This window comes from Phlebotomus papatasi, chromosome 1 (genome assembly GCF_024763615.1).
Source record: "Phlebotomus papatasi isolate M1 chromosome 1, Ppap_2.1, whole genome shotgun sequence".
Classification (NCBI taxonomy): domain Eukaryota; kingdom Metazoa; phylum Arthropoda; class Insecta; order Diptera; family Psychodidae; genus Phlebotomus; species Phlebotomus papatasi.
In genome coordinates, this window is record NC_077222.1 from 25,413,117 (window position 1) to 25,438,382 (window position 25,266).

Here is a 25,266-nt window from a genome sequence, read left to right on the forward strand (position 1 = left end):
ATACTAAAGACAAATAATTTATTACATTTTGAAAAATTATTATAAAATCTTGTCATTTTAGATTTCACGATTTTCTGGAAGTGAGCTAACCTTTAATCTGAAACCCGTATCAAGTGAAAAATTTACAATATTTTGCGTCTAAATAGTAAAGTTTGCTTTACGTCAATATATAGCATAAATAAGTAATAAAAAATGAGAAAAAACATTGTGGTTAATAAAATTATAATAGGGGGAAGTGGGGCTGCATTGATATTGATTTTCGCATTAAGGAAACTGGACTTTATACTATTATACTACAGTGAGTGTCAATAGTTTGTTGCCTAATGGATGTTTGAGAAATCAAGTGAAAAAAATTAAAGAAAAAAATACTTTTCCAAATTTTTCTTTTTGCAGATGAGTTCCTTATAATCCGTAGATATTATTTATAGTTTTCAAAAAAAATAATTAATTTTATTTCATATCAAAAATAATTGTTTTCCAAAAGTTGGTCATTTTTGAAAAATCAAAAGTTTGTTGCCTCATTAAAAAAACTAATTCAAAATGGTGAAAACGTGCAACCAACTTTATGTAAACCGGTTACATTTTGAGCTTATGTCATTTGATAGGCAAATGGTGGATTTGTACATTTTTAAGGCTGTCAATGTTAAATATATAGGTGTAAAAGTGATGATAAATAACAAGAAATAATCAGTTTTTTGATAATTCATAATTTAGGTTATAATGGCAAATTACATAAAGTTGAAAGGTGGGATATTGTCCAGAGATACTGCTGGAAGGAATCGGCGTCGCTTAATTGTCAAATTTTATGGAAATTCATGAAAAGTTATACATAAAATGGTCAAATATTATAGTTATGAGGCACGAGTACATCTGAAAAACGCTACTGGTAGACCCAGGGTTTCGACTCAGAAAGTCGATAACCGCATTCTAGGTATCTCTGATAGTAACCCCATGACGTTTGCTTCAAAAATTCAGAGTCGGCTGGTTACAGAAGGCATACAGGCTTCAAATGCTTCGAAAATCAAACTCAAAATGAAAGAAAATATAAGAATAGGTACTTGGCTCGCAAGATTCCATTGGTAAGCAAAACCAAACTGCGTAAGAGGTTGTATTTTTACGTTTTTAGCATGCTCCAAGTGAATTTACAATCTTTTAACCAGATTGGTTTTGTTTACCAATGGAAACCTGCAAACCAAGTAATTATTCTTACCACTTTCATTAAATTGCGGTTGGTTTTGAAGCCTGTATGCCTTCTGTAACCAGCCGACTCTGAATTTTTGAAGCAAACATCATGGGGTTACTATCAGAGATACCTAGAATGCGGTTATTGACTTTCTGAGTCGAAACCCTGGGTCTACCAGTAGCGTTTTTCAGATGTACTCGTGCCTCATAACTATAATATTTGACCATTTTATGTATAACTTTTCATGAATTTCCATAAAATTTAACAATTAAGCGACGCCGATTCCTTCCAGCAGTATCTCTGGACAATATCCCACCTTTCAACTTTATGTAATTTGCCATTATAACCTAAATTATGAATTATCAAAAAACTGATTATTTCTTGTTATTTATCATCACTTTTACACCTATATATTTAACATTGACAGCCTTAAAAATGTACAAATCCACCATTTGCCTATCAAATGACATAAGCTCAAAATGTAACCGGTTTACATAAAGTTGGTTGCACGTTTTCACCATTTTGAATTAGTTTTTTTAATGAGGCAACAAACTTTTGATTTTTCAAAAATGACCAACTTTTGGAAAACAATTATTTTTGATATGAAATAAAATTAATTATTTTTTTTGAAAACTATAAATAATATCTACGGATTATAAGGAACTCATCTGCAAAAAGAAAAATTTGGAAAAGTATTTTTTTCTTTAATTTTTTTCACTTGATTTCTCAAACATCCATTAGGCAACAAACTATTGACACTCACTGTATTTAGTTCTACGAGTTCCACAATTGTTTTATACAGCCTATGACATTAATTTAAAGCCCAATTTTCTTTAGAAATATGTGAAACATTGTATGTCAATGTAGCTCAAAGTAGCCCCACATCCTCCTAATCTATTTTAATCAGTGATATTTATTGTATCCAGTACAAACTGTTCAATTCATAAACCCATATCTGTGACATGTCAAGATGTTTTGTACATTCATTTCTTAATTTTCCCATTGCAGCAAAATTTTGTAATGAAAATGTTTTATTTACCATTTGAAAACGGATATTTCTGATCGCTTTGATCAACGTTCTGCTCAATCCGATGCAGCTTAAGTTCTAGCATTGAGTTAAATGTCTAGCAGATTTCTCATTTAGAAAATATTTGGACAAAAAATGATCAGAAATCAATAATAAAAAAAATCTGCCAAAACGAACATGTGTCAGGTGAGATATTTAAATATACTCAGTTTTTCAAATTATACAGTAAACAGCAATTAAAAGGCATAAATGAATATGTAAAAAAGAGTAGAGAGACATAATAAATGGTAATAAAAATTAATAATACAATAACAATGCTACTCTGGTAGCAAATGTTGTTTACACTAGAACTACCAGTAGTGTTAATCTGTGAAAATCTGAATATTAATCTGCCTGCACAGCCGTACTTTCTCTTAATAAATTTTCCCAAAACAAAAGCTTGAAACCCCTAGCACCATAAGTCCTTATTCCAGTCATTTTGCTCATTTTCTTATGGGTAATTTCACACTTATATTTTAAAATTTATAAAGTCCATTAGAATCAGACAATTTAAGAATTTCATACTGTAAAAAACAATAGTTTTTCTAATATTTTTGTAAAAGTCGATGTTTGAGTACCAAAATCTTAACAATTAATTGCAATTCAGTAAAATAAATTTTCAATAATATGATGATAATCGTAATTATTTAATTGATAGTGTATATACCTTGAGTCTCAAGAACGAGGCAAAACTTATTTTGAAAATGTGAATTAACAACAGATTTAATAAAGGGATTATAACAAGAGGTCGACAGTCAATGGTCAACTATACGCGTAGTGGCCTATTTTTCAATCGTTTTGGTCAAATTTGGACTTATTTAAAAGGTTTTGATATTCTAACTAAACCTTACTTAATTGCTCACAATCGGCAATGAATCGGGAAAGTAACAGAAAGCTTTATTTTAAAAATAATATTTTTCGCGTATTCTCAGTTTTCTGACCCATATAAAATTCAAACAGTAAAGAGATATCGATTTCCGATTTTCGATGATCCCTCCTAAAATGAGACTATCTTGAGATTTATTTCTTTATTTTCACCTCCTCGCGCCTCATTTGTTTCCCATTCCACTAATATTTTTCGTTTTTAGGATAGCTACAATTTTTTAAGCACTGTGCAAATGACAAGTAAAAAATGCAAAATCTGAAGATTTTCCAGATTTTCAGTGGTATTTGCTATCTTCGTTAATAATATTTAGACACCTTAAGCTTTCAGAGAAAACTTTAATCGCAATTATAGCTTTTGTTTGATGTCATTGTAACACTCAAGATATTTCCCAAATAGTTTAAAGGTACGTCAGGGTTTCTCGCTAAACAAGTAGAATTTCCAGTGATCTATAAGTTGGAATTTTGTGGCATATAAGCATCAATCAAATATAATTTTGATTGACTTATTAGCAGCTTCCAACATGAACCACCTGGGTTTAAATTCATTCACTAAAATGCAAGGAATTCCCAGCATTTTTTTTGGGTTGTTTGTACCACGATTTCCCGAACACGTGAGTTTTATGGTTTGGCGCGTGCGCCTCTATTAATACTCTTTCCCCAACGTCACAACATATGTGAATGGCCCCCGATTTCCCACAACATCTTGGGTCCCTCTCTCTGACTCTCCAACTCGGTCGACGGAATGACGAAAGGCAGAGAGCGTGTTTTTTTTTGCCAGGTCTGGTGGGGATTTATCAACACAGAGAGAGTCAGTGCGACAAGAACCGGCGCCAAAGTAGCAGCTAAAATTGTGAACGAGTGAAATCTGACAGTGGGGGCTCAGAGGTCACCTTGGGGATCAAGAATTCAGGCAGAAAAACCTGCATCCAAGGCGTTTTTTCAGCAGGAAAACCCCGGAAAGGCATCCAAATTACCTGTTTTTTTTCCGACTTCCTCGATTTTTTATCGGTTTTATTAACCTCCGGACATCTGTTCTCCATAAATCGCTGAGGTGATAGAGATAAGTGAACTTTCTCCCTGGTTATCCCAAGCTTAAAACCCGTTTTTTTCTCACCAGGATAGTGTCTCAATTGTGGGCCAAAATGGGGCGTCAAGACGTTCTAAGCCTGGCCATTTCGCATGGAGAGAATAAACAGGATACCCTGTTTAGGCTCAAAAGAGGCGCCATCCTGCACATTGTTCCTGGATCAAATCTCCTGGGAAGACACATTGCTCTCTACTGCAACTATCCTCAAAAGGGTGAGTAATTTCCTGAATTTTATGACCGTTTTAACGATTTTGACACAAAATTGTGAAGTGGGAGGGATTGAGAGATTGTAAGTGTTCTAATTATAGCAAGTATTTACAAACACCAAATGATCTCGTTGCACTGCTTATCAGCAATGTTGTTCAGACAGACGCTTTTCGAATTATAAAGTTTTTATTCAATGTTCATTTGCTTTTCCGAATAAAGCTCTTTGATTCAAGATTTTTAGCTAGAATACTAGAAACTAATTATGGTTTTTCTTATTGTTTTTTAAAAAGATCAATAAGCATTTTCCGATTTTGCTACTCTTAATCTATTACAATATTTACCTAATTACTCTTTGTTAAGAGTTTAGGAAAACAAAAGGGTTAGGGAAAAGCGCGAAAGCTTCATACGATCCCAAGCTTCGTAATGACTAATTTTTCCTACCCTGAAAGAAATCCGAAAAAGTTAAAATAACATTCCGGAAATATTTATTTCACCCTACAGTATTGATCCGAAATCGGTGTAAATATTATGTTTTTTAGGTGTATTAGGGGTTAAAGTTACCCTTTTTCATGTTAATTTTACCCTTAAAAGGGGTAAAATTAACATTAAAAAATGGTGATATATTTTTACACCTAAAATGTGTTAAAATGATGAGGAAAAAAGTTAATCGCACCCCCGTTTTTTTCTCCCTTCTTAGTATGTATTATTTTGTACGCAATATGTATTAAATTATTTCCGGGTACTTTACCGATAAATTTCCGATTGAAACCGTCAGTGTGGTTGTAAATTTCAAGACCTTTTCGAACCATTCAAATATAACCAAATCGATTAAGAAATTGAGCCCCGTAGAGTGGTTGACCTTTGCTTTGCGAAAAGTCAAAATGTCGAATTATCCGGTCATAGGTGTCTAGGGATAAAATGTTCATCTGACCCAGCTACACAACATATCCGAAAATGAATAAAATCGCTAAGACGCTAAGATTAATTTTGATATATACCAAAAAACGTGACTTTGGAGCGGTTGACGCTGGGCCATTGGTTGTATGAATTTGATTAAAGGCTTCGTTAGTGGTTGATTAATGGGGTTCACCGAAAACCTCAAGTCAATATCTCTTACGTTTAAGCTTTAGAACTGTACCAAGTTGAAAAGTTTTATTTTTCTTTTTCAAAAAACAAGATTCAAACAATGTAAGACGGGCGGGCCCAATCTGTTTGATTAATAAACAACAATATAAAAAAATAACTGATTATAACTGATTATAATACTGCTCTCTCTTTAAAAAAGATGCCCACTAACGGAACTTTTAAGTTTTTTTTTTAAATTAGAGCGAGGACTGAACGACAAATTATTTTTATTTTTTACGGTTTTACCCATTTTTTAACTTTTGAAATTTCTAAAACATCTAAAACCGATGGAGTTTTGCGAGTCTTTTTGTTTTTGTTTTTGTTTTTGTTTAATATTCTAGCTATTATGACTCGGCCCATTTCTTACCATTAAGACACTTATGTAAAGACTCACAAATGAAAACATTGTAAAAGTGTAAACGTAACAACATACAAACTGTGAAGGGGTTTTCCATCGTTTTACCCTGGAGGTTGGTCACTAACGTTAAAACGGCGATGACCGCCAGGTGTGGTAGTTTACCAAAAGTTATTGTAAGTTATTCATGGTGAAAATGAATACAATACAATACAATAATATTATTAGCGTTATTAACCCTTTAAGGACGATTGGAACACCGGTATCCCATAAAGAAAATAATTTTTCTGACTACCTAAAGTCATTTTTGCTTATGTCTGTACATAATTTTAAAGTAGCAGGTTGAAGGAATCTTGAATATGTTTTGGAAGTCTCCAGCTATTTGCTAGTTTATATTTAAGCTCAAAAATGGCGAATTTTTAAATACTCAAATTCATAACTGATTTTATTTATTTTTTATACTTCCAATTCTTTTTAAGCAAAACCCTTTTGTCAATAAAAACTACAATACTCATACGTAATATTTTTCATTAAAGCGAAAAATATTATTCATTGGTATTGTCAGAAAAATTACTTAAATTTTCTGGGCTATTTTTGTTCCTATCGTTCACAGTGGCAAAAAATACACAGAATCAGACTCTGTTGAACTTTCCAAGGTTAGATGTAAGACTTATCATAAGAGCGTCTCGTCGTTAAAGGGTTAAAGTACAGTAGACTCTCACTCAATCGGCTCTTTTTCAATCGGGCGACAAATTTTGTTGACAATTTTCACGTTTAATTATGAAGCTAATTCGCTCAAATTCGCTGTAGTTCTTCCTATTTTATCGTGATTCTTTATATATGAGCGCTTTTTGTGGAATTTACAAAGGCTTTCACGCTCAATTCTATCGCTAAACCGGATGACATTTTGCCCCATATTCCCGATTGAGAGAGAGTCTACTGTATTAAAATGGTCCCAATGCAGACCCAGGCACTGCGATTAGTCAGTCTAATGTACCCATATATACTCCATTTTTTAGAGCGTGATTTTGGTGTCCTTAATAAAGGACAGTAGTATAAGTCGAAAAGCCACGATAAGCGTAAAATCCCAATGCTGTGGCTTACCCATAAAGCTTATACCTAACCAGTATGGGATCGGGAATCTTCGTTTTTTCCTTTTTCCATTTTGTTTATTACACTTTTGTTTTTTTTCCAGTTTGTCTTTGGAATCTTTGCCTTCGGTAATTTTTGTTTTTTGGAAACTTTGTCTTTGGAAATATTGTCTTTTATACATTTTGCACAATTATATTTTATAACTTTCCAAAAATTTCCCTTTTCTCAGAAAATTTCCCTTTGCCCCAAAGAACGAAACTAAAAACTTACCAAAAACACAGAAAATTTCCCTGTGCCCCTACAGGTCGTACTGATAACTTCCCAAAACACAGTAAATTTCCCCTTGTCCCAAAGGACGAAACTAAAAGCATACCCAAGTCACAGAAAATTTTCCCTTTCCCTGAAGGACGAAACTAAAAATTTCACAAAACACAGAGAACTTCCCTTTGCCCCGATAGGTGATACTGATAACTTCCTAAAACACAGTAAATTTCCCCTTGTCTCAAAGGATGAAACTAAAAGCATACCCAAGTCATAGAAAATTTTCCCTTGCCCTGAAGGACGAAACTAAAAATTTCACAAAACACAGAAAATTTCCCTTTGCCCCGATAGGTGATACTGATAACTTCCTAAAACACAGTAAATTTCCCCTTGTCTCAAAGGATGAAACTAAAAGCATACGCAAGTCATAGAAAATTTTCCCTTGCCCTGAAGGACGAAACTAAAAATTTCACAAAACACAGAAAATTTCCCTTTGCCCCAAAGGGCGAAACTAAAAACTTCCCAAAAACATAAAAAAATTCCCTTTGCCCCGACAGGTGATACTGATAACTTCCCAAAACACCGAAAATTTCCCCTTGCCCTGAAGTACGAAACTAAAAATAAAAAAACCAATGTAATTTCATAATTTCATTTAATAAAATATAGTACTTGTTTAAAATATATGAAAGACAAGATTTCCAAAGACAAAGGGAAAAACAAAAGTGTCAAAAACAAAATGGAAAAAAACGAAAATTCCGCAAACCCACCGGTATATTCTTCACAAGCATATGCGTGCATTTGAGGCGAGGTATTTGCCCTCTTCCCCGGTCGGTCAGTATTCGACGAGACGAGAGCCACGGCAGAGAGGTAGTACCTGGGGTCGATTCCTCAGATGTCGCCACACCTAAGCCTCGGTTCTCAAGTCGGTTAACAGTAGAGATTCAGGTTGGCCCCATTTCATAACAAAGGTAGGGTAAACAGTGTCGCCTAGAAATATCCTCCGCTTTATCCCAAATTCTAGATAGTAGCACAGGATGTGAATATAATCCTCTTCGTCCTTTAGTCAATCCTTATTTGTCCTATTTGGCAAATCCTATTTGTGTCGATGCCTATTTCATTTAAGTGGGAGCCGACAGCACAGTGTCCCGTAAGCAGGCCCTCTAGCGTTCTTAACTAGTATATTGTTCAGATTTAAGATCTCTTTTTCATTTGCCATCCGGTTCCGGGATTAGTTTGGCACGCCGGAGATCAGGCCGTTTAGCCCAGTGTATCTTGTGCTTATCGGTTGCTTCCCCGTTGAAGAGCTCTTTGATACAGCTCTCAGAGTAGTTGCAAATATTCCGTAAACCAGTGATTGTCTAAGTTTCTTTTCTCAATGTGCCCTTCCAGGCACCATTCAGCTTATTAAACCACTTTTAGTTCACTGTCTTTAGGTGAAGGAGCGAAGAAGCCTCCAGAGATTGTGTTACCTTTAGGGATTTCATTGGGCGTGAAGTTATACAACACATTCAGTTGTACTGAACGGTTCATAGTGATCCCCACGAACTAAGCCCTACGGTACTGTGAGCAAGGCTCCGAAAATTCTATATATTAGGTGTCCAATCTAGGAGCGTGTTAGGTTTATAGCAGTGTTTGAGCTGTAAAACTTCTATCATAAAGCAATCTTCTAAATCTACTTGTTTTACAGATTCACTGAGCTTTGATAGAAAGAATTATGCAGCCTTAGTTTGGCATTCAAGTTCCGGCCAGAAGCTGACTGATGCGACTCATCCATATGTAGAAGTTAATGATTTAGATATCTACTGCGAAATTACAGCTAATCGATCAGGAGCCTTTCACTTCTACTTCACTTTCAGAGAAAGGTAAGCTTAGCGTTACCCAATTACTAATGGTTTGACTTAGAAAGTTTTCGCGTTTTACTTCCAGTCCAGACGTAAAAGAAAATTCTTTGTATGTTCAAGTGGAGCCAAAAATCCATGTTGGAAAAAAGGGTTCTGAGCGAGAGATCCCTCTGGACTCCATCCGATGTCAAACTGTGATGGCTAAGTGTCTGGGACACTTGGAGACATGGGAGAGTAAACTCAGAGTTACTTACGAGAGTGGTTACAATCTCCTTCACTTCACTCCTATCCAGAAGCTAGGAAATTCACGCTCAGGATACTCTCTGTCTGATCAACTGACCGTGAACCCAGACTTTGGGCCTGGGGCTAATTTTGATAAGGTCGCTAAGGTTGTGAAGAAGTGTCGAGAAGAATGGGGAATGGCTTCGATTTGTGATATCGTCCTCAATCATACAGCCAATGAATCTTCTTGGCTTAAGGTTCATCCTGAGACTACTTATTCTTGTATGACCTGTCCTCATCTTAGACCAGCCTTTCTCTTGGATGCGGTCCTTGCGATAGCGTCTGCTGACACAGCAGCTGGTCTGCTGGAAACTTTTGGTGTTCCGACTGAAATTGACAGGGAAGATCATATCAATGCTCTTCGTCATCAACTTCACTCGAACTATCTGCCCAAGGCTCGAATTCATGAACTCTACCAATGCAACATTGAAGAGTATGTGAAGAAGTTCAGCGAAGAGATGCGTAAAAGACCACCTCCGAAAGCCACTATATCAGACGTTAAGCCTAAGGAAACGATAGTTTTGAAACAGGATCTAGCTTACAAACGCTTAGCTTGCACTATTGATTTCGAGACTGCATTTGAGCTCTTCAATGTTTTCAGGAATGACTGTTTTGACGAAGACACTAGGCTAAGGAAGTGCGCAGAAGATTTCAGACGTCATTTAGAAGAACTGAATGAAATCGTTCGTCGAGAGATAGCTGAACATTTACGTTCTGCCGTTGAGAATTGCCTCTCCGGTCTACGATACGAGAGAATTCAGGACGATGGACCTATGATCCGGGAGGTCAGCGACAAACATCCCCTGTTTTGCCGATACTTCACAGACGGAGGAGTCAAATGCAAGACGATTGAAGATATCGAAGCACTGATGTATGGTGATTCGGCAAAGTTTCTAATGGCTCACAACGGATGGGTTATGAATGGCGATCCCCTGCAGGACTTCGCTAGACCCCAGCCAACCACTGCGAATGTGTACATTCGGAGGGAGTTGATAGCTTGGGGTGATAGCGTTAAGCTCAAGTACGGGGATAAGCCTGAAGACTGTCCGTATCTCTGGGATCACATGAAGAAATATGTAGAAGTGACAGCAAAGGTCTTTGATGGCGTTCGTCTGGATAATTGTCATTCGACACCTCTGCATGTTGCAGAGTACCTCTTGGACGCAGCCCGAAAGATCAATCCGGAACTCTACGTTGTTGCCGAACTCTTCACAAATTCAGATAACACAGACAATATCTTCGTTAATCGCTTAGGCATCACTTCATTGATCCGAGAGGCTCTGTCAGCATGGGACTCTCACGAAGAAGGGAGGCTTGTTTACCGTTTCGGAGGAGCTCCTGTTGGGGCTTTCTTCAGTTCGCCAAAGAGACTCCTGGCACCCTGCATTGCTCATGCTCTTTTCCTAGACCTTACCCATGACAATCCTTCTCCTATTCAAAAGCGTTCGGTATTCGACTTGCTTCCTTCTGCAGCTTTGGTTTCCATGGCTTGCTGTGCTACTGGAAGTACCAGAGGTTACGATGAACTCGTTCCACATCATGTAAGCCTTGAATTAGTGTAGCTTTTGCAGTTTAGTCCTGAAATCTCTATTCCAGATTCACGTAGTTGACGAAGAGCGAGAGTATCAGGAATGGGGTAAGGCTGTTGATGCAGAAACTGGAATTGTTGCTGCGAAGAAAGCTCTGAATCTTCTACACGGAGAGCTTGCAGAGAAAGGATTCAGTGAAGTCTTTGTTGATCAAATGGACTACAACATTGTCGCTGTGACACGAAGCTGCCCAGCAACCAGAGAGAGTGTGATCTTGGTAGCTCACACGAGTTTTAGTTACCCAGACCCATACAGCGGTCCCACGAACGTTAGACCGCTGAGGTTCGAGGGACACTTGGAGGAGATCATATTGGAAGCAGGACTAGCTCATCAGTGAGTTTTGATGCTTGTATTTGAAAAGAGTTTTTGTATTTTACCTTTGATTGCGTTGCAGGTCTTCAAAGCCCTATGATCGTCCCTATCTTTATGAAAAAGACAAGAAGTACATCAACGGGCTAACGGAGTATCGACTCAAGATCATGGAGCATATACCTCTGTCAAAGTCTTCAATCTTCAGCCAAAATATGGTAAAAGATGGCAATATCACCCAACTTGACTTTAAAAATCTAACGCCAGGATCAGTTGTTGCTGTTCGAGTGTCTCTTCATGAGCACACTCGTCCTCATTTTGCCAAAGTCCAGAGTCTTGTTGACACGTTCCATTTGGAAAAGGGTGAGATCTACAGTGAGCTGCAGAAGATCGTATCCAGCTTGAATCTTATTGATCTCAATCGGGCTCTGTACCGTTGCGATGAAGAAGAGAAGGACATGGGCTGTGGATCAGGGAGCTACGACATTCCTGGCTTTGGACGAATGGTTTACTGTGGTACTCAAGGTTTTGCATCGCTCCTGAGTCAGATTGCTCCCAACAATGACCTGGGACATCCATTTTGTGACAATCTACGGCGTGGGGACTGGATGATGGACTACATCCGGGATAGGCTTTCTCGATGGAAAGGAACTGAGTCTCTGTCTAAATGGTGGGATAAGAATACAGAGTCCCTAAGGGAAATGCCTCGATATCTTGTACCAAGTTACTTTGATGTTGTTCTCACTGGAATGCATACCCTTCTTAGATCCCAGAGTGTTACTTTGATGTCAGATTTCGTCCGTAAAGGCAGTTCTTTCGTCCAAGCTCTGGCTATGGGTTCAGTTCAATGTGTTGCTGAATGTCCATCGGCAAATCTTCCAGCACTGAGTCCGGCAACAAAAGCCCCTAAACCACCCAGTCAGTGCGCTACAATGTCCGCTGGTCTACCCCACTTCTCAACAGGATACATGAGATGCTGGGGCAGGGACACTTTCATCTCCCTCCGAGGTCTTTTGATCCTTACTGGAAGATACGATGAGGCGCGTTTTATGATTTTAGGATTCGGATCTTGCTTGAGACATGGACTGATTCCCAATCTTCTGGACGGCGGGTACAAAGCAAGATTCAACTGCCGAGATGCTGTTTGGTGGTGGCTCTTCTCCATCAAATACTACGTGGAAGAAGTTCCCAATGGGGTAGAGATTTTGACAGAGAAGGTTTCTAGAATATTCCCAACAGATGACAGTGAAGCACGGAAGGCCGGAGAATGTGATCAGTTCCTCCATGATGTGATCCAGGAAGCACTCACCATTCACTTCCAGGGATTGGTTTATCGGGAAAGGAATGCTGGTCCCGCTATCGATGCGCATATGACAGAGAAAGGATTCAACAACCAAATAGGAATCCATCCGGATACAGGATTTGTTTTTGGAGGCAATGACGCCAATTGCGGAACGTGGATGGATAAAATGGGATCGTCGGAAAAGGCGAGGAACAGGGGAGTTCCAAGTACTCCTCGGGATGGGTCAGCTGTTGAACTGGTTGGTCTTCAAATGGCGGCACTGAGGTTCCTGCAGAAGGTCAGTGCTGATGGAAAGTTCCCCCATAAAGCTGTAGAAAGGACATCCAAGAATGGTTAGTCTTGCTTTATTTCAGCGATATGTGAGACTTCTTCTGAAGTATAGTATTGTTATGTTTTTTAGGAACAAAAACATCCTGGACTTACAAAGAATGGGCCGATAAGATAAAGAGTTCTTTTGAGAAGAATTTCTTCGTGGGACAAGGGGATATTCCTCTGGCTAACAAGAGAGGGATTTACAAGGATTCATGTGGAGCAACTCAAGCTTGGCAGGACTTCCAACTCCGTCCAAACTTTCCGATCGCTATGGTTGCTGTAAGTATGGAAAACTAGTCTTCCTTGTAATAAGTTCTGGAACCACTGAGAAATATTCTGAACGGATAGCGCTCCCGTGGTCTTTCTAAGAAGCTTGACAGAATCCTAAATACCCAGCAACGATTGAGTTCCCTGTTCGACATGCCGCGACGGTAGCGGCCTCTCAAATGTTCAGAAAGTGGTGGCCATCAAAGAGAACTATTGCTTCAACAGCGTTCGCTTTTTCCCAGCCCGTAAGGATTTACATTGCACCGAACCCTGTTCCGAACGCGTTTGCTGAACGGTATGGAAACAGGAAACTTTCGTTGCTGGGTACCATCTTAGTAAACGATTGCGGACTTAACGTTATCTACCGAGTAATTTCTTGAGCAGCTCGTAGGGGCAAGGAGACCTACCTTCATTGATGAACTCTCAGATATAAATACGTCGTTCCTTAGAGTTCAACTTAAGGAGGCTCACAATCCTAATGCAAGTTCCCTACAGGGAGTCCTGTATACATTTAGATCAGAGGTGTGCAAAAACTGTTGAAACCGAATTTACGTCAAAATAAGTTTGTTCTAGTAGCGGTAGTAGCGTTTTGACCATTTTGACGTACCTGTTTCATTTGGCGTTTATTCGGTTTCAACGGTTTTTGCACGCCTCTGATTTAGATGCAATCGGTAGTTGTTAATGTGTTCGAGAGCTTACGATACTCAGTTTACTCTTCTACGTTACCTGATTCTCTGCCACTATAGTAAAGTTGAATACTAGTAACTTTGATGCCCCTTCTGGTTCATCCCTGTGCAAGTCCCCGACCCCAGATCAGTGGATGAATCAAAAGCTTGCTCTTGCATTAGTCGTTTCCGGTACAATTCATCCGGTATCCATGGTTCCTTCTTGTGTTTTTGCAAGCATGAATACTGTGAAAAAGGTTTCAAGAAAGAGGTCACAGGTTTTTTTTCCGGCTCGAGAAGACAAGGGTTTTAGAAACACTGAAACTCTCTTGATTTTCACAGTTTTCTTTTCGACTAGTGTACCATTCTACTACTCTAGCAGAGAATAAAATTGTGAAAATCAAGAGAGGTTCAGTGTATTCGTGCATTTCCTGTCATCTTCTATAACTTCATATTTAACACCTAGATCTATTTCTTATTTTTTAAATAATTTTAAAAACTTTTTATCATAACAGTGACCGCTTCTTAATCTTTCATTTATTTTAATTTGGTGGCTGTTTAAGTTCCTATTTAAACCACAGCTTCTTATGTAAAATTTATGACACTGCTTTCATGTAGTTCACTTTTAATATCGTTTATAAGGTCCACCCTTCTGATCCTATGGATGACCTCCAGAGCACTATAGTGTACAACACTATTAAAGGTGTTGGTCATAGAGCGCAGTGTTCTAAAAAATTTTCTTGCTGTTCTAAGTTGTTGGAAACCTGCTGATCTTCTTAAGCTTCTTTCATATTTTAATTTTAAGAATTAAGGAGATAAACTCCCTCCGGGTGCATTAGGGGTGGTTATCCTTTCAGTAGAGAAAAACACAAATATTTTTGCCAAAGCTTTCGACGCTACTACGCGCCTTCCTCAGTAACTAAAAAGAGGGAAAATTTTTATTCAAGGCTATTGATTTACATTTCTTTGTTTAGCTTCAACTTATTGAAAATCATAAAATGTCTCGTGAAAGTTAGTTGAAGCTAAACAAAACAATGTAAACCAATTGCCTTAAATAAAAATGTTCCCTCCTTATTAACCACTGAGGAAGGCGCGTTGTAGCGTTGTAAGCTTTGGAAAAAATATTCGTGTTTTCCTGTCCTGAAAGGATAACCACCCCTGACGCACCCGGAGGGAGTATATCTCCTTGATTCCCAAGATACGTCTTACGTCAGTGCTATTTCTTTCGTCAGTACTGTTGTTCAGTACGCTTTATGTGTCCGCAATCACTCTCTCCAAGATCGTAATTGGAAAATCACGTTCCATGCTTGAAAATTTCCTTTCAGAAGAGTCTGACTTTCAGTGAGAAAAACATCAATTACGGTGTTATTGCAAAGAAAAATGAACATGTTCTTTTAGTACTTTATTGTTCTCAAGTTCTTCTGCATTATCGACTTCTCTTTGTTTTGGTTCCTGTCTCGACTGTTTTCCCTAGTCAGGAAAACTTTGTGACAGGAACTAATACAAAATAAAGTCAATAATGCAGAGCATTTTAGAACAGTCAAGTGCTAAAAACATGTTCATTTTTCATTGGAATAACAACATTGTGCTTTTTTGTCATCGATACCATAATGTTCCCTTATTTTCGCTGTGTAATGCATCAATGGCTCTTTCTACAGATGGAGAGATTAATCCTTCGACAGCACTGTAGTTCATTTTGTCATTAAGATTAATGTCAGAAGGCGTTAAAAGTGTACAGTTTTTAGAATCTCCTGAACTAACTGAAAAATGTGCGTCCGGTCAATTGTATACATTCCCACTTTAATTAAATAATCTTCTCTAGAAGACGGGTTTGTAACTTCGTACCAATACGGACCGTATCCTGGAAGCATCTGAATTTTGAAGATGTAATATCTCCTGAATCCTTTGCGACGAACCATGGTATTTGATAATGTGACTGATAGGGTATGCCAATTATGATCTTCATTGCCTTTAACAATCGGGGGTCACCATCGCTTGATATACTGTGTTATTTTAGACATATCCATCAAGATTGATTCTCAACTAATATTTTCACTACAATTGCAATGTTGCAAATTACTTTAACACTCTCAATATACCATTTATGTATTTTTATAACTTTTTATCATTGTAAATTAAAAATGGAGGAACCAGAGTTCGTTGAGATTTGGTGAAACTCTAGAAAAACACCTACTCTTTTCAGTGTTTATGTTGGAAGGAGTTGGTGTTTTCCTGAGGTATCTCTCAATCCCCGACGAACTCCAGTTTCTGCATATTCAATTTAGTAACGTAGGCTTTTTCACATATGTTGTAAATTTACTTTTTAAACGAAAAGAAGCACAAAACACACTGAGAAGATCCTGGCGTCTACTTGTTTTCTATCTATAAACATCCCCTTCTGTAAGAGACACTTCGACAAATAAAGAAAAGAGCTAACTTCAAGTCAAGCAAAAGGAGATGACAGAATGTGAGAGACATCTAGTAGGAAAATTTAAATGGAGAATATAACAGTTGTATAATTAATGGCGTTATTCTTATGGGGAGTGTATATAACATATATGATTGTTATGTCTCTTAAGCACTCGAAATAAGTGATATAAAACTAAACTATTTACGAAAGAAGGACATTCAGGGAGGAAGAAGTATATATCTCGAAATCCATTATAATTCAGTCAAATTTCATTCGTCTGTAATATAGGGTAAATGTGCCAAATTTCGGCATAGTTGCATGCAAGCGTCTTAAATTTGAAATGTAATATTTTAAATTCAAATTTATATTTTTATTTTTTCTTCTGAAAGAGTGTTGCTTGAAACCTTATATAGAGTTTACCGTTTTTATTTACTCTAAAATCATTCTGAAAACATTTTAAAATGAATAAAAATATAAACATAGCTTTGGTGCTTTGGTGCCCTATTTCGGCCACCTTCATTCTCATTGTTCCTTGCCCTTCGGGAATTCTTCCAATATCTTTTTCACGTCATCTCGTTTGTCGAAGCTACATTTTTTTGTTATTATTTTGCATTGTATAATCTCTAGAGTACGTAAAATCTAAAAGTTCATGGAAATTCGAGGAACAAAAAAGGTGGCCGAAATTGCAAGCTGGCCGGAATTTGGCACACTTACCCTAATACGGGTTTTAAAAGTAAAGTTCTTATATGAGGTCCTTGGTCCTGATCCTCCTGATCCCATTTTCTATTAATGGAATACAGATGAAGAGACAGTAATAAGTTTTCCAATTTTCTCTCTTCCAGGCCCCTGAACTGTTTGATCCTAAGCACGCTTGGGAAGCCCTAGAACAGGCAAGGAAGTATCTCCTTGGTCCTTTGGGGATGAAAACCTTGGATCCAGAAGATTGGGGCTATCGTGGAGACTACAACAATGCCAATGATTCCGAAGATCCAAGAGTAGCTCATGGAGCCAATTACCATCAAGGACCTGTAAGTCAATTCTTAGACCCTTAAAGATTCAAATTAGCTAACTTATAGCTTTCTTACAGGAATGGCTCTGGCCTATTGGATTCTACCTGAGAGCTCGTTTGATCTTTGCTCCCTTGAATAACTGCCTGAAGGAAACTGTGGCTGAAACTTGGTAATTTTAATTATTACTCATAAATAATTTAAGTATAGTGATCCTTATGTATTTCCTTCGGTTCTTCCAGGGCAATCCTGACAGCTCATTTGAAGGAACTTAGAAGTTCTCCTTGGCGAGGCCTACCCGAACTGACCAATTCCAATGGTAGTTACTGTGGAGATTCCTGCCGAACTCAAGCCTGGAGCATGGCAACTGTCCTGGAAGTCCTGTATGACCTCGAACGTGTCAAATGTAGTGCATAGTGTATCTGTTTTTGAATATTTAAAACATTTTTATCAGCTTTCAAATGCATTTATTTTCATGAGAAGATCGATATTTTTCTTTCCCGGGATTTGATAATGCGAGACTTCTCGGGATCCCGATAGTCTTGTGAATTTCTCGAACTGTGGAAACTGGAAACCAGCAATGTAGCCCACTTTCTTGAGTATTTGTTTACATCAGCTGTCACCTCAGTTGCTGACGACGTTGCAAAAGGTGCTGATGTTTTTTAATAGTTATTACCTCTAGCAATTTGTTAATTTTCTAAGGTAGTACGTGGTATTTTTCCCTGATTCCTTCACTGACAATCCCCATCAGTCATTTGTGACTTCGCAGTGTGTGAAAAAATGGCAAATTGAGGCCAAGGAGACAGTGCAGGTGGGACTTGTGAGCAGTTGTTGGAGGATCTTTCGTGGCATTCTGGAGAGTTATTTCCGTGTAATAAAATTAATTAAAAAAAAACTCATGAGGTGCAGATGCTGTTATCATGGGCACACAAACGACTAATGTGATAACGCTGTCTAACAGCATTATTGGCGTAGGAATACTTGCTATGCCCTTCTGCTTCCTCAAGGTGAGCTCTCTGCTTCTTTCTTTGACCCTGAAAATGCTTCCGGAAGTCCAGGTAATCAAAATCTTTAATTTTTCTTGCAGTGCGGTATTATCTTGGCGATAATTCTACTGATTGTTAGCATGTACGTTACTAGGATCTCCTGCCACTTCCTCATTAAATCCTCCTTCCTCACCAAGAGGCGCAATTTTGAATTCCTTGGTAAGGTTACTAAACTCTTGCAAATTTTGAAAATTGATTTTGGCAATAACAAAATTTACTGAACTGAAGTAAAAAATAGGTTGGATAAAACACTCATTTCATAGTTATTTTAAGAACAAGAAATATTGAAGATAAATAGTTTTACAAATGATTGCGCACGTGCATCAGGTTTTATTTGTAAACTCTGGGAAAAAGTCTAAATATTTAATTAAGGAATATTTCAGTAACAGTTTTGTTCGAGTATTTCCGTTAATAACACTGACCTTCCTAATCAAGTTTTGGTCAATTTTCAGTCAAATAATTTACAAAATATAATAGTTTTCCTACGAATCAAACAGTTGTTCAATTCGGAAAACATATAGTTAGTGCCCCAGATTAAGATTTGAACAAATTTTGGGAGAAGCAACCCTTAGGGTTATTTCAAAGTTATTAATTTCCTATTTAATTAAATAAAATTAACCTACTAGTTACGTACTAGCTTTCTCGGAGATGTCTCTCGGAACAGCGCAGATACAAACAGATCTAACAGTTAGTTAAACAACGTCATATTTTCTTTCAAAATGATTAGTCTGATTAGGCTACTTTGCGAAAGTCTCACATAAAAAATTCAAATAAATTCCGCCAGTTAGCGCTCGCAATTACAGTGTATTTATAAAAACTATCAAAGGACTCTCTGGAATAACACCATTGACTTTAGCAAAATAATGATGACTTTTTACTACTTCTGGACGTACTGGAAGTAAATACCATTTTTAAGCTCATAACTTTAAACATGGGTCAAAACGTTTTTCATTAATTTTAAATTGTATTGATAAGAAAAATTTTTACGACGAACACGTTTGGTATTTTGAAATATATTCCTTGCACATATTGGAGCACAAATGCTACAAACCTTTCACCAGAACACCACAGCGTGTCCTCCATCGTTAGCCTCCACGATTGTAGTTCCCATAGTGCTCATTGCCCATTCCCTGGGGAGCCACAAAACGAGCTTCCTCACAGCTTCACTGTTGTAGGCTGACTGACGAAGCCGATTGGAAAACGCTGTCGGGATAATATATCAGACGGTCATCGCACTCCATCTATTCGCAATATGGGATATGGAAACTTCGTATTTTACATTTCGTATTTTATATGTTCGTATTGCACATTTCGTATTGCCGAAGCTTTGTCTTCTAGTACATTTCGTATATTACCTTTTCGAATTTCACATTTCGTCTTTCATACATTTTGTATAAGAATCGAACAGGCACTACTGATAATAACCTTCCAAAAACACAAAAAAAATCCCTTAACCTCAACAGGCGTTACTGAAAACTTCCAGAAACACAGAAAATTTCCTTTTTTCCCAACATTCGCTACTGATAACTTCGCAAAGCACAGAAAATTTCCCTTTGCCTCAACAGGCGCTACCGATAACTTTGCTAAGCACGGAAAATTTTCCTTTGCCCCAAACGGGGAATAATGATAATTAGAGCTTGAAGTTCGACTTTAAAATCAGACCCGAGGCGTATAGCGCCCTCAAACCCCATAAAACTGACTGAACACCATAATTTGACTGTTGAGAAGAAAATCAAACGAACTAATTATACAGTTGACTCCCTCCAATTCGGGCATTTGGGACCGAAATGTCACCCTAATTAGAGAGAAATTTGGGCGACAAGATTTTTGAAATGCAACGATTTTTTATTCATGTTGAGTTTCCATACACATATGTGGAGCTCAGAGGCAAAATGGCACATATCCTATGGCTAAAGCATTGGATATGTGCCATTTTGCCTCTGAGCTACACATATATACTGAAAATTTCATAAAAACCCTTAATAATGCAAAAACATATCAAAACTAAGACAAACCATGCCAAATTTGAGCATATTTGTTTCATTTGATAATCATAATCAAACTTGAAAAATGTCAATAAACTTTTTTTTTTAATTTAAGTGCTGCCCGAATTAAAAAGCCCGTCTGACACAGGGTAAGGGGGGCCCAGCGTTGAGCCATTAATTAACACCTAGCTTTAGGCACTATTTTAGCCCTGATCGGCAAGATCCGAGTGGTAGGCACAAATTAAGGACTGAATCTTGCCACGTATTTCAATGGCGGTGGAATGAAACTGTCAATTGCATATCCTGATTTCACCTTCGAATTTTATACAAATGACAGAAGCTACAAAGATATGGATATGTTTTATTTAACCAGGATGAGCGATTTAACCGATTTAACACTTTCGAAAAGCAAAAATTATTCTGAAAAAAAAATTCTCCTAAAAAATACCCCCGAAAGGTAATAAAAATACGTATTTCAAAGTTGTAAATTTGTTTATAGTTACCACGACACTTTTCTCTACACGTAACGCACTCACGCACATTTATTATTATTAAAAAAAACACTAAAAACACTGAGAATCTTTATGATAATTTTAAAAACAAATGAAATGTTTTGGAAAATATTATATCTTGTCACTGACAGCCGAGCAACATGGCCGGCAACATAATTTTCGTAGTTCCGCTCTTCACCACCATGAACGCAAAACAGTGTCCTTCACGTATATTTGGTAAGGGGTATTTTGTATGGGAGCTTCTTAAAAGTGAGGTATGAAAGATAGGGGTTAATTGAGGCTATAATCCACGCTTACCTGGTCAGACGTGAGTAGCCCGATCTTTAAAGAGCCGAATTAGCAAAAGTCTACTGTAATAGACTTATGCCCTAGACACACTTACGACTAAAGTCCAGAGACGACTAAGCTAGTTCATAGCCAAGTGAGTTCCTGACACTCTATAAACGAGGATTAGCATTCACTAGTATCTACAAAAAATAACTTTCCTGGGTTTTTATGCAGATATTTTACTGAAATGCACTAATACTCCTCTGAAAATGAAACTATTTGTAATATCATGTCTCAGTACACGTGCAATAATTATTGTTAATTACAATTATTTGTGAGGTGGAAGCTAACTCGCGACTTAAGCCAAGTTTGGCTATTTTAGCGAATAATTCTTGTTGTTATACGTGAACTGTGAAGCAAATTTACAAGTAGTTTCATTTTCAAAAGAGTACTAGTGCATTTCAGTAGAAATATCTGCATAAAAACCCACGAAAATTATGTTTTTTTGAGTGCCAAAAAATGTTAAGCCTCGTTTGTAGTGTGTCAGGAACTGAATTGGCTATGAACGAGCTTAGTCGTCTCTGGACTTTAGTCGTAAGTGTGTCTAGGGAATTAGGCTAATCTTCATGATTATTTAGCCCGCAAAATATGGCGTGAAACTTGGGTTTAAGACTCGAGTCAACTGTAACTTTAAGACTGATTCCTGATCCAATGTATCAAGAGAGTTGTGAATATGAGCATCAGATATTCCTGCAGAACCTGCGTGTTCCTTTTACGATCTTTACCCTGTCGTGATCCAACATGAGCTTACTCACATCACTAACCCTTCTCTACGTTATACTGGCTTCAGAGACTGTAGGTTTAGACCAGTACTCTAAGCTTCAAAAATCTAAATAACAAACAATTTTGTTGGTTTCTCACAATCTAATGGATAATTTGCCCTTAATATCCAATCCGGAGGAACAATTTCCTAAAAAATCTTGCCTGATAAAGAGGATTTAAGCCATATGGGTAAGCCTCAGGTCTGAAGCCCGTATTACACTTTAGAAAAAAGTCACGGGCTAAGGGCTTGAATAGACTCAGTTTGGTTCTAGAGAATATTTAGCCTACAAAATTTGGCAAAAGTGTATAAAGCGTATTATGTAAAGAAAATTTATATAAAGAACATCTAATTTATGATCCTCTAATTGATGATAGTTTGGACCTGAACGTAATACGCTGGAGCAATGCTCACCACTCCGAGCGGCATCTACTGGCCTTAAACTAGACTTTTGACAGTTTACCCATTCATTCTACCCAGGTTAGCAGCCCATACTTTTCGATTTTCTGTCTTTTCAGAAAGATATTCATTATCGATCACAAGGCTCTCCAAGACAAAATCCTGAATTTGCTTTAGCCTCCTTTGTTTTGTTCTAGGCCTACCCCGAGATCGACGCCTCCTAACAGACTTGCATAGATTTGCCTTTTGACTGTTTAGATTTAGAAGGAAATAATTAACAGGATAAAGCAATCTAACTTACCTATAGTTTTCTATAGATTGTTGTTCTGTAGCTTTCTAAAAGTTAAAATCGATCTCTATTTTGGCTGTTTAAGTATAAAATTTATTGCGTTGAAAAATAAGATTCTCTCTCTTTAGTATTCATTCAAAAATTACAGCCAATTATCTGTGAATGCAGAAATTATGACCTCATCATCATGGTTTTGTAAATTGAAATTTTGCCAGAAGCAATTTTTAAATTTTGGTGACTTTTGACTTCTCTTTTCTGATTTAACTGTTTTGTTTCAAGCACTTATTATTATGAATTTACTAAAAAAAAATGAAATCATAATTTTCGTGATTGTACCTATAACTTGTTGATTTTTCGGTAGCTTTCCATGCTTTCGGAACTTCGGGAAAGCTGATGGTTGAGCTCTTCGTGATTGGCTACTTGATGGGTACTTGCATAGCCTACTACGTTGTTGTAGGCGATCTAGGACCTCAGATAGCCGCAAAAATTTTAAATATTCCTCAAACTGATCTCTTGAGACTGTGGGTGATGGTACTGCTGACGCTCCTGTGTGTCCTGCCGCTAGGCCTGCTCAAAAATGTCGACAGCCTAGCCACAGTGAGCACAGCATCAATTGGGTTCTATCTCTGCCTTGTGCTTAAAGTCATGGCCGAGGCTAAAGGACCTTTTATGTTGGGTGAATGGAAGCACTTGGTGCTTCTCTGGCAACCGAGTGGGGTCATGCAATGCCTACCAATCTTCAGCATGGCTCTAGGCTGTCAGATGCAGCTTTTTGAAGTGCAGGAAACGATGCCTGGAGTGTCACTTGAAAAGATGAACCAAACTGTGCGGTCAGCTACAGCTCTATGCTGTATGACTTACATTTTGGTTGGCTTCTTTGGGTACGTGGCTTTCTGCGCCCAGGGATTTGCTGGGAATATCCTTCTAAACTTCTCTGCTACCCTCATCAGTGATGTCATCAAAATTGGCTTTGTTATATCTGTTGCTTGCAGCTTTCCCCTAGTGATCTTCCCCTGCAGAGCCTCTCTCTATTCCTTGCTCTACAGAAAGGTAAGTCGAACTGGTTTTATTGATCAATTTCTAGGAATATAAGTGCCCTGGGTTCGAATCTCCTTTAAGCCAATAGAAATTTTCTTGTTTTATGTGTTCGATTTGCAGAATTTGCGTCCTATCAATTACCTTGCCTTTACGTCGTCTTTCGTTCTTTCTGATTTTCTATATCCTGTATCCTTTACTTTATTTAAGTCTTCTTTTCATATTTAAATACAAATATAAGAAGAAGTAATGCAAATATCTTGTCCTCTTGGTGGCAGGATCACGTTGATGCAGTTAACTACATACCTGAAGCAAAATTCCGATTGCTAACTGTTATTATCGTGGTGATTTGCCTGATCATTGGTATCCTCATTCCTTCAATTGAGCTTGTAATTGGACTAATTGGGTCCACGATGGGTGTGTCCATTTGCGTAATCTTCCCGGCTCTCTGCTTTAAGCGAGTGGCCAAGAAGGACTCCACTGAGAAATCTGCAGCTCAGTTTATGTGCGTCTTTGGCTTTGTTCTCATGATCCTTGGCACTTATGCCAATCTAAGTGCCATAGATGAAAAGAAGTCTGGGCCTATCATTGACAATAATGATCTCAATGACATGAGAATACAAGATAATGTCAGAGAGATGCTTCCTGAGAAGATCCCTGAACCTAAGCTTCCTGAAAGTATGAAGGAAGATCGAGAGATCACAGAGAAAGTCAGACCTCCGGATTTGATAGATGTTGGAAAGGAATCTATTATTCAAAAGGATACAATTGAGAAAGAAGTAGATAAAAGTGAAGTTAGGGAGAAAGAGAAGATCCTCGATGCTGACGCTATCATGAAGGAAGATCGAGAGATCGCTGTGGAAGATTCAGGCAAGAAGCATGATCAGCATGATCATGAATTCCATGCTGTTGTCAATGAAATCCAACGACAAAATAAACAAATGATGGAAAAACTTGAACAGATAGCCGGGAAGATTGACAATGAGAAAAATTCAAAGGAAAATATCCCTCCAGGTGATCCTGCCAAACCCAATGATTCTAGTCCAAAGCTTGAGGTGCCAAAGGCTGAAGATCACAGAGATGAAGTGAAAATTGCCGAGGAACCGGTCAAGATTCCAGAACCAAATTCCAGGGAGAGACTGATCCAGAACATCACAAATAAATTCCCCAATCCCATTCCAATAGCTCTCCTGCCGAATGCTTCCCAGAAGCACGATGAGGTTGTCAGGGAGGCGACAATGCCAAAGAATAGGACTCTTGAGGTGCCGATGAAAGTGCCTGAGAAGATTCTGGAGCTGCCCAAGCTGATGGACACAGTGAAGGCAACGATTGAAGCTCCTGTTGAGAAAGCCGATGGCAAACCAGAGCTTCCCAAGGAGGAAGTGAAGAAAGATCAACCAGAAACTTCCAAAGAGAACGTCGATACAATACGACGGGATCTGTTGGGGGTTAATTCGCCATCGGCCAGGGAGAAGAGAAATGTAGGTGATCAGGATTGTGAGAGAGATTTGGAGCAGCTTTAAAGTTGGATGTAAATAAAGGAAGAAAAATAAAATTATATAATTTTGTCTTTAATTTTCTTTTTCGTACTTGAACACCTTAGAACGGAAAGGAAGGGAATGGAAAAACAACCGTCCTGTTACTCAATGAAGAGAAATGAAAAGAAG

At 37.8% G+C, this 25,266-nt stretch overlaps 2 protein-coding genes across 3 annotated transcripts; both read left to right on the plus strand.

Moving 5' to 3' along the window:
• Nucleotides 1–3,927: 3,927 nt before the first annotated feature.
• Nucleotides 3,928–17,708, plus strand: LOC129798316 (glycogen debranching enzyme). Of its 2 annotated transcripts, none has more exons than XM_055841422.1 (10): nt 3,928–4,185; nt 4,252–4,433; nt 8,949–9,123; nt 9,188–10,925; nt 10,981–11,306; nt 11,368–12,917; nt 12,986–13,176; nt 17,082–17,267; nt 17,327–17,418; nt 17,489–17,708. In XM_055841422.1, exons 2-10 carry the CDS (start codon nt 4,277–4,279, stop codon nt 17,661–17,663), a joined length of 4,590 nt encoding a protein of 1,529 aa, XP_055697397.1. In that variant the 5' UTR covers nt 3,928–4,185; nt 4,252–4,276; the 3' UTR covers nt 17,664–17,708. The 2 variants fall into 2 exon arrangements, with proteins under 2 accessions (XP_055697397.1, XP_055697398.1); XM_055841423.1 differs by having other exon boundaries at nt 4,257–4,433.
• Nucleotides 17,709–17,840: 132 nt separating this feature from the next.
• On the plus strand, nt 17,841–25,174 carry LOC129798317 (putative sodium-coupled neutral amino acid transporter 10). Its single transcript, XM_055841424.1, has 4 exons — nt 17,841–18,253; nt 18,334–18,451; nt 22,926–23,614; nt 23,878–25,174. The coding sequence occupies exons 1-4, from the start codon at nt 18,167–18,169 to the stop codon at nt 25,120–25,122; spliced, it is 2,139 nt and encodes a 712-aa protein (XP_055697399.1). The 5' UTR covers nt 17,841–18,166; the 3' UTR covers nt 25,123–25,174.
• The last annotated feature ends 92 nt before the right edge of the window (nt 25,175–25,266 follow it).